Source organism: Camellia sinensis, chromosome 13 (assembly GCF_055761805.1).
Source record: "Camellia sinensis isolate YWXY chromosome 13, ASM5576180v1, whole genome shotgun sequence".
Taxonomy (NCBI): domain Eukaryota; kingdom Viridiplantae; phylum Streptophyta; class Magnoliopsida; order Ericales; family Theaceae; genus Camellia; species Camellia sinensis.
The window spans coordinates 76,736,090-76,746,341 of NC_138973.1; the positions used below are offsets into that span (position 1 = coordinate 76,736,090).

General features: G+C 32.2%; 1 protein-coding gene across 2 annotated transcripts; it reads right to left on the reverse strand.

Annotated features, from left to right (window-relative positions):
- Window positions 1–260: 260 nt before the first annotated feature.
- On the reverse strand, window positions 261–9,252 carry LOC114280097 (GDT1-like protein 1, chloroplastic). Of its 2 annotated transcripts, XM_028222432.2 has the most exons (12): window positions 8,926–9,252; window positions 8,548–8,581; window positions 7,730–8,035; window positions 6,594–6,647; window positions 6,190–6,251; window positions 5,614–5,682; window positions 5,200–5,251; window positions 4,983–5,057; window positions 4,257–4,386; window positions 3,565–3,635; window positions 2,528–2,575; window positions 261–464 (listed from the first exon to the last, which is right to left on the reverse strand). In XM_028222432.2, exons 1-12 carry the CDS (start codon window positions 9,087–9,089, stop codon window positions 393–395), a joined length of 1,137 nt encoding a protein of 378 aa, XP_028078233.1. In that variant the 5' UTR covers window positions 9,090–9,252; the 3' UTR covers window positions 261–392. The 2 variants fall into 2 exon arrangements, with proteins under 2 accessions (XP_028078233.1, XP_028078234.1); XM_028222433.2 differs by lacking the exon at window positions 6,594–6,647 and having other exon boundaries at window positions 8,926–9,210.
- Window positions 9,253–10,252: the final 1,000 nt, after the last annotated feature.

Consider the following 10,252-nt stretch of genomic DNA (forward strand, 5'->3'; position numbering starts at 1 on the left):
AAAAATATTGACATTATTTGGTGATGTGAATTGTATTTTTCTCTAACCACTTGGATGTTTTTTTTATTGATTTAACAAAATGCACTTTTAAGTGGGTCATACAAAATGGTAAAATAGAACTCTGTAAAAATATATCACTAAATGATTTTGTTTAAATGAAAAAAGCGAAAAAAATAGTTCGCAATGTGCTTACCGCGCAGCTGCATCTATCAGCGTTATTGAATTCTCTTTGTAATGAAAGCAAAGCAACACTCAAAATCTAACAAATTTTGGCGCAAGATATGAAAATTGAGTTTCTGACAAAATTCTTTCAATAATCCACGGAAATGAATGTTTGTGATGTCTGTAAATGTAAAGATCTAACACAGATGAAAATATAGATCTCCTTAACCTTAACTTACTATCTCTATCAACGTTACTGCTGCAAAGACGAGAAAAAGAGTACCTCCAACGTAAGCAATAACCTGTACAAGCAACAACAAAAGAACTTGTAACTGCCTAACAATAAAAGAAATTTATAGATGAATTTTTTTTTTTTTTTTTTTTTTGAGAATGACATTCTTGCACCATCACAGAGCATGTTTTGTTGGATATAGTTTTACCTTGGTTTTACATTTGATAGTGTTCAACTTGGGCACATCTTGTTAGATATAGTTTTATCTTAGTTATATGGTATTTCAATACTGCGTTCCAGTGCCTCAATATTTCCCATATGAGTTGAACAATCACATTAACATTTTCTACCAAAGAATAACTCTCTATGAAGCACATATACTTCTAAAAGGGAGTCGTATCCATATTGGATAATACTCATTAGATAATTGAGAATACATATTGATATTCGTAGCCGTGTGCGATACTTGAGGTTAATTTTGAGAAATATCTGATATTTTATGAGCACTCTAATCACATATCCAAATTATCATGAAATTGAAATTGTAAATTTTTTACATATTATTAGAATATTATTGTTGGAATAAATACAAGAATAATTTTTCAATATTTTCTTATTTCTTACCAAAGAAAAAAAAAATAGAGAAATTAAAGTAGTACACTACATTTTCAAATATTACAAATTAATGTATCTACTGGAGGGAGGGAGAGAGAGAGAGAGAGAGAGAGAGAACCTTATCATTGGCTCTTTACTCAAACTAATATGTAATATCTAATTTGTAAAGAACAATTTTTCACTATTCTTTGAGCCCATGAATATTATAATACTGAAAATAATATAAAAAAAATTCAACAAATTCTGGCCGTACCCATATCCTAATTTTTAAAATTTTGTTGCATTTCCATATTTGTATCGTATTGTATTCATATCCCGCGTATGTATCCATTCTTCATAGACCTCCATTCATTTCCTTACGAAGGTGAAAGAGCCACAAAGATTTGACAAGTATTTGGGGATAATCTAACAAAAGCATGAGGACTAGTGTGGACTAAATTGATATAGGCAAATCATATTTGCCATCAATATTGTTTGTTATTAACAAGTCTAATTCCTGTCCTTTCGAAGCAGTCAAAAACAATACACTAAAATGATTAAACTAACGAGTTATGCTAGGGACCCCAAACAAATTACCAAATTTTCTACCAAACCTCTCACATGGGTGTGGGACCCACACACATTTGATTTGTGTGGATCCCACACCCATGTGAGAGATTTGGTAGAAAATTTGGTAATTTGTTTGGGGTGCATAGCATTTTCCTAAACTAATACATCATTAGGTTAAATTTCATAAGAGCATCTCCAACGGTGTACCAAATATTTCACCAAATCTGTGTAAAAAATGGGTCATTTCCTTAATTTGATACTTCGCGCTCCAACGGTTCAACATCAAATCCGTTTCATCAAATTTGCGCTGGGCAACCGGTTGGTTGACCGGCCGGTCGACCGGCCGGTCAACCGGTAATGGCAAAAAAATTTTTTTTTTTTTTTTTTTTTAACCCGTTTGAACCTTTTTTTTGGAACTTTTTGAACTTTTGGTGGTCGACCGGGTGGTCAACCGGCCGGTCGACCGGGTGGTCGACCACCTAGGCAAAATTATTTTTATTTTTATTTTTTTGGACTGGTTTGAACCTTTTTGTGAACGGTCTGAACTTTCTCCGGGGCTACCGGTTGGTTAACCGGTTGGTCAACCGGATGGTCGACCTGTTCGTCTCATCCCAACGGTTAGGAACAGTGATTTGCTGAAATGCTTCGCCTGCACTCAGTTTGGTACCATTTTTGCTGAATTCTGGATTTGATATCGATTTGGTGAAACCGTTGGAGCGTGAAAAAGTGGGTTTTTCATCAAAATTTAAATCTGATGCTGGGTTTGGTTCACCGTTGGAGATGGTCTAAGGACATGTGTCTCGTTTTGTCGGACAGGTTTTTAATATTTCAACCAGACAAGCCAGTTTGTTACATGTGCTGACTGATTTGTATGAGTCGCTGTGGCATCAAGAAGAGTTTTATGTGTTCAGGCAAAATTTATTATATTTTTTAACTACAAATTTTGGCAGATCAATGAGGATGACTCACCTTCTCAGATAAGAATGTCCCCAGTAAAGAACCTCCCAAAACAGCCAGCTGCGTAAAACAATAATTAATAGATCAGCTCTGTTAGAGTGAATATCAGCACATAACTGGGGAAAAAAAAAAAGAAAAAAAAAAGTTCATATACTATTCTTTTATATATCAATTGTTATACACATTTTTCAATTCAACACTGAGAAATAACTAAGATCTGAAATTAAAATAATACATAAAAATTATCATCTATTTAACATAATAAAAAAATAAGTCATATCTACTCAACTTTAATATATAAATAAAAGAGAAATCATAAGTTAATTGATTCTTTGCATATGCTACATCAATTATCCATTAAAGTGAAAGTTTTTTTTTTTTTTTTTCAAATTTCAAAAGTTTTCATTAGGTCTCATATGAATCTCATTAATATGATATCAGCATTATAACTATGCCTCATCAGGTGATAAACAAATTGTGATCAAAGAAATATAAATAATGTATTATTACTATTAAATGATGCATTTATTAAATAAATTAAAAAAATATAAGAATTCTATTTTTTTTTTTTTGGTGTTCCAATTCTTTTGTACAGAGAAACTTGTTTTATTAAGAAACATAAAGTTTTCAATATTCGTACATAAGATAGGAGCAGCAGGGGCCATTTGTAATAACAAGAAAGTTTTGGGCAACATAGCATATCATTTCAGTAGCATTGTTTCCTTTGAACAGGGGGCCATGGCCCCTCATTGTTTACCAATAGTTCCATCCCTGCTTGCCAACCTCACTAATCGCAGGCTGTAAATTCACCAATAGTGTGCACTTTTAAGATTTTGTTTTGTTTTATTGAAAAAGTAACTTGTAATATTTTCAAATTATGCTTTTTTTTTTTATTGGTTCCCAAATTACAAGCTTCCACAACTAAAAGCATGCTGCAAAAGTAGAGTAATTCCTGCAAGTTGCTGTTTTAATTTCTCAGGCCAAAAACTCTGCAAGTTGCTTTTAATTATGAAAGACAGGTTTATATTCGTGTTGAGTTTAGAAATTACCAAAGTTGCAACTCCATGACCAGCTAGCGCTCCCCCAATGACTCCAAGAGGTGAAGAAGCGGCAGCAAGTGCTGAGTAAGAAGAGTATTTGTGTTAGCAGAGAATATGACTTGAGCAAGGAGATCTACACCTTTACAGTGCACAATGGAGCTAGAGAGTAGCAGTTCACTTAATAAAGATGAAGTAATGTTTGGTTTGATAAAGATGAATTAATAAATTATTTGATCATAAAACATATACAACTTTTTGGTTTGATAAAGATGAAGTAATGTTTTTCTTCTAACATAAAACAATTCTTTTTTTTTTTTGTCATTCTTTTGTGTGTGTATGGTGAGTGACCCCAATCTTTTGTCAAGACTTATTTTTTCCTGTATGATTCAAATCTAAAAGATACGTTTTGCCATCAATAGGCATTCGACAAGAAACTGAATAGACTTCAAACATTATCTCCGATGAGAATTTAAAATGTCGCTTCAATTGCTACTATTTATACAAGTTCATCTTTTGTTCTGCAAGTAAGGAGTGTAGCCATTAGACTACAAAGCGGCATAACACAACTGACTTGAATATTCATGTATACAACAAGGGATAATTACTTTTATTGTGGATATTGTCGTACATAATTCTTAGCAGACATTAAACCAAAGTCTGCAATCAAATGAAATAAAGGACTTTCTAGCTAAGTCACTCACCTATTGTTGAGAAAAATGATTTGTCACCCCATTCAGCAACAAAAACAAGCAGAAAAGTACTAATGACTGTGTTAGCAGCAGCTAAAATCCCAGCACCATTTCCTGAAAATTCTGAAACAGCCAGCTCTGCCTGTTCAAGAATAGTAAACACGAAATGCAGTTAAATGCATAAGGTAGTTAGCAATATAGCAATGGGAAACCACTGTTGTATTCGGATCAAAGGGCCACACATCAACATGGACAGAGCAGCTCCAAATATTAGACATGGGAACATAGCTATATCTCTCAACACATATGAATACACTATTTTAAACTTGTCTATATTTGAGTGATTGAGTTTGTGTCTGTATGAGGAAATGCATGGCCATTAAAATAAGGAAGCAAGTAACATTTTAAAGAACGGTCAAAATAAAGGGTGTAAAATGCCGATTCTTTAGCATATTGTAGAAAGTGGACATTTGAGCAACTGCCCAAAGGATGTTGGGTAATAGGTGTCATGTCAACAAGTGTTAACAAACCTGTTATTCAACAGAGAAAAGTTCCTACAACGTATGAGGTAACTTGTATAGCATGCAAAATTATTTCAGATGCAGGGTCCTTCAATCTTCTTCTTCTTCTTTCTTATTATTATTATTATTTTTTTGCATTTTGAAAGAGATTAAATAATGTTAAGATTAAAATGATAGGTTTGACATTGAAAGCTCGTAAGTTCAGATACAAATTCACCTCCTTCTGTTCTTCTTCTGCCTTCAGACCATCTCCAGAATTGGCATCAAGCAAGGTTGAAACTCCAAAATACACCTGGCAATTGTACTACTTGTGATGCTTATTTCAAAAAAAAAAAAATAGTAGAGGTTTATGTTCTTGAATCATTATCACATGATCATGATTGCATGTGTGTACTGTGCAATTTGTTTCATCTATCTGAAAAGCTGTTAGTTACCAGAAGGCAAACTGCAGCAATATCATCAACAGGTAAATCAGTGTCACCAAATCTGCCATTCAGAAAACTGTATTAGGACAATGCTTGATTAATCAATTGACTCATCTTCTAGTTAGAGTAGAGAGCAAGGATGACTACTCATATTTTTTCAGTATAATATGCAGGGATCGGTAAAGACCATAGGATGGTCTTCCGATGCAAAATCCTGCAATCATATCCTCTTCTTCTGGAAGTATATAAAATATTTTCACTGGTGTTGGAAAATTGGACGGATGAGCAGCAGATTACTTGACTTTTATGCTACAGATATCATGGGCAGGACAAATAAGATGATGCCTGTAATTTACCCACATGTTTGATGGTTTACTAGAACATCATAAATAAAAAATTGACAGAATCTATTAAGTAAAGTACCTGAACGGAAGGATATCATCGACGTAATGAAAAGTTCGTCCTAGAACAACAGATATGATTGTCATTGTCCTGCCCATCATACACAGACACAGGTGGGTCAACGAAATAAATTATATTTCAAAATATTTCTGCACCAAATGTACAATCATTAGTCCCTTAGTTGACTGTGTAAACATCTCTCGAAGTAGTTGATCTGATATTTAGAATATAACTATTTCATGTTGATTTTATTAGAATAATGGCAATAAACTCTTCAAAAAGGAATGCCTATGTGTTATGTGCTATTAAGTTCGTAAGACTGGGACTGCTATGCATCACTAACAATTTCAAAGGTGTAATTAGCAAAACATAAGGGAAACTGTGTTGACACTGACATCACTGGTTAAAAGTTGTCTTCCTGCTGTTTCTCAATCTATAGGAGACTAATCCCCAATCGCAGTGCACTTGTCTCACACTCATTAAGTAGCTTAAAGTAATAGAAAGCACATATGCAATATGCCCTTTGAATTTGCCTAGCGAGAAGACTTTCAAATGCTGAGGCCAATTAAATCACCAAGCATAAACAGAATAACATACGCAAGTGCGCCAAAAGTCCCAATGAAAATAACAGCACTGGAGTTCCTAGCTGCTAAAAGTGCCTGCCAAGACATTAAACATCCAAAATCCAATTTAGTTAAGAACAACGTGCAGACAATTTGATACAGTAGAAAAAATGAAGTAAGCAAAGAATTGTTTAATCTCATAACACATTGCAGTCAAGAAGCAAAGTTCAGATGAAAAGAAGTTTGCTTATGTGGTGAGAGTACTAAACTTGATCTCATGCTAAGATTTAGGGATTAAAGGTTTTTTAGGGGAAAGTAAATTGTCCACTGACATACACAATATACACAAGCATGTTCATTCAATTAATTCACAGAGTCTGATTTGAAACATTCATGATCAGATACATTCCATGAAAAATTTGATAAATTCTCCCTTACCGCAATAAAAAAGGTTTTGTCCCCTAGCTCAGAGAAAAATATAAGCAAGAATGCCTGCAAAATAAAAATGAAATTTTAAAGAGTGGGAGTTTAAATGCCCATAAGCAGTAATCTAATTCAGGTGAAAAGGTGAGTTTTCTCTAGACAGGGCAGCTTTGCAATGGCAAATAACTAATGCTGTAACTAAATGCTACCAAATTAAAATTTCATCAGGTAGAGGGCAAAGAACGAGCACAAAGTTTTCCCTGCAAAATTTTCCCCGCATAATCTGATAAAATATGCCTCTAAAAAGGCCACATAATAACCGTGAAAGCTTGATAATGATTTTTTGGCTTGTTTTGTCCACTTAAGAACTACATGTTCACATTGAGCACTTGATTTTTATTTAACTTCCCATCTCATGCTACTTCAAATTAGCAACAAATATCAAACTACAGATACACAGACCATGAGAAGTTAGTGCTGTTTCCAAGCTCACATCTTTGAAGGAACAAATTTCTAAGATTCTATTTTTATTTTGTTTCAATTTTGGTATTATAAGATGGGTCCTACTAACAACCTCCCAATGAGTGTTCGTTAAGAACTACATAATGCCAAAAAAGTTACAATTTCAATACACATTTCACATATTCCCATACACTTTATATATATATATATATATATATTTCATACTCTTTTCACATATTTCAAGACACTTTATATAAATATATAGACATTTCAATACATTTCACATATTCCCAATATGAGGTCAAATATGAGAAACTAAATAGACAAGATTGTTTTCCTTCCATCACCATAAAGAATAGCACAATATGAAAATATGTGCAAGCCTACATTGAAGTTTGATAAATATCTGCGTACAAGAGAGTAAGAGGATAGCATAAATTCGATTGCACGTAATCCCCCCTACAAGCAATTTATTAATGATGCAGTGTCATAAAATACTTGAGTTTGAAGGAGAATGAATGAGAGATGAGTCTAAGCTATTAAATTAGTGAGGTTCCTTCAAGCTCCAGCTTGTCTCAGTATCAAGAAATGTACCCCACCACCAAACCTTCCCCTCCCCCCCCCCCCAAAAAAAAAGGTGATCCTTAAGATTGTCAGAATCGTGAAAGTTACAGGGAGATTTTCCTAACTGAAGCAAAACCTGTGCTAATATCGCCAAGGTCCCCAAAAAATGATATTGATTGCAATCCACTAGCAAAATCTGACCCAGCAACTGCCTGTTGACTGCCTCCAAGGCTGAACAATCCAAAGAGCAGTGTGAACTTCAGATAACAGTGGAATGGTGTATTAGAAGCATTGTAGTCATCCACATTAGGTATAGAATTCCTCCCTCCAATTTTCTTCTTTGAAGGTGATTTGTCCAAACCATCATAGTCATCCACATCATTTGTCCATTGAGTTGCTTTGCATGCATTGCAATTTAGGAACTTGAACTCCTGCATCAAAGTTTAATATACAAAATCAAGGGTTTCATTATTAACCCATTCAGGATTAGTGAAAGAAATACGAATATAATTGATTAGCTCTTGAAATAAATATGCAGAAGTGACAATCCTTCCATTGATAGAGAAGTTCAAGCACTATCTGTCTCCCATGGCATTCAAAGATTCAGAAGTTAGAATTGAACTTGCAGGAATGTGTTATTGGGCTTTCTTACATAGTTGATTGTCCAATTTAAATAATTCTCTTGATATTAGTAAATAATCCCCTATCAATTGAAAAAAAAAAAAAATATGATGGAGTTTAATAAAAATCATTCCATTATAGTTGGTTAGTACAGTGTACTCTATACCCCACAATTAACAGAATGAAATTATCAACAGCTCTAAAATGTCAACACTACAAACAATTGAGAAAAAATAATAAGTGAGGAATATGGGTATCCAAAAAAATTGCAACCCAATTCCAATTAATTAAAAAATACCCATAAAAAAATCCCAAAACTCACCTTGTACATGTTTACACATTGCTGCCTTGCATATCTGAAAGGAACAAAATGGTAGAAACTTATTACAGAGTAATTTGGTTGCCAATGTCAAAACAAACAATTCATGCTTACAGTTCCAAAACACCATAATACCAAACTTTACACAATTGTGATTGAACACAAATTAAATAAAAGAAGACAAAGAAAAACCATGAGAAGAAAACGGGAAAATAAATCCAAAATAACAGTATACTTCAGCAGGCATTTTGTAAGAAAGAACTAGCAAAGCCAAAGACCTTTAAAAATCAAAATTAAAAAAAAAAAAAAGATTTGTTTTTTTGATTGACAAATTGAATCAGAGAAGTGGGAAATTAGGAAAAAATGAAGAAAGAAAGTTACCTGGAGAGAAAGACGGTGGGACTGGAAGAAGAGAGGTTGGAAGTTTGATTGGTGAAGCGAGAGTTGAGATAAGAGTGGTGTGATTTGAGAGGTTTAGAAGATGAAGGAAGTGAATGAGGCCTCAGTAGTAAAACGCTCTGCGAAGAGAGCGTTATGCTTCGCATTCTCTCTCTCTCTCTTTCTCTCTCTCTCTCTCTGTCTGTGTGTGTCTCTCTCTGTTTTGGATCTTCGTTTCTGGACCTTAGGTTTGTGGGCTGTGTGCGTAGTGATAAGCTATCCGACTAGAAAGAGCGCCAGTTAGGCCGTTACTCTCCATCCCATTTCGGCATCTCGGACACATAAAATAAAGATAAAATATGCCCTCACACATAAAAATTCATTCAAAAATTATTCAGAATTTTGTATCAAAGACTTAGTTTGCGTTTGGTAGAGTTTTATAAATATGATTTGAGAGTATGAGTTGTATTTTGAGTTTATGAGTTATGAAATTATGATTTGAGTGTAGAAAATTTGTTTGGTTATGATTTTTGAATAGGGTGTTGAATTAAGTTTTGAAAGTTTGATTTGACATGTAAAGTAAAAAAATTTGTTTGGTTATGAATTTTGAAAAGAATTTTCAAAATTTAATTCAAATTATTATAACTCATAACAAAACATATTACTTTCACACTATTGAAAATTCTGATCAAAACTCGTAACCAAATTCTTTTTAAAATTCAATTAAAAAAAATTATTATTAACAGAAAATAACATTAATCAATTTTTTAATTGAAAATACTACAAAAGAAATAATTTTTTTTCAAAATAAATATTCAAAAAATTTAAATCATAAATATTTAAATAATTTAAATAATCTAAAAAATTTAATAAGTGAAAATTAAAATAAATATTCAAAAAATTTAAATCGTAAAATTTAAATAATTTAAAATGTTAATATTTTAAATTTAAAAACAACTCTACACTCATATCGTAACCAAAAATATAAAACAAAACTCAATTAAGAAATTATTTTTAAAATTTGTAATCAAATACATAACTCGAAATTCCATACTACTTTCACAACTCTACACTCAAATCGTAACCAAATACATAACAAAAAAAATTAAAATATTTAAAAATATTTTTATAAAATAAAGTTTGAATTTATTTTTATAAAATATTTTAAATTAAAAAAAATTAAAATCGTAATATTTTGAAATTAAAATATTTAAAAATATTAAAAAAATTTAAAAATTAAAAAAATCGTAACATATTTAAATATTAAAATATTTAAAATCTTAACAAAATTAAAATAATTTTAAAATATTAAAATATTTAAAATATTAAA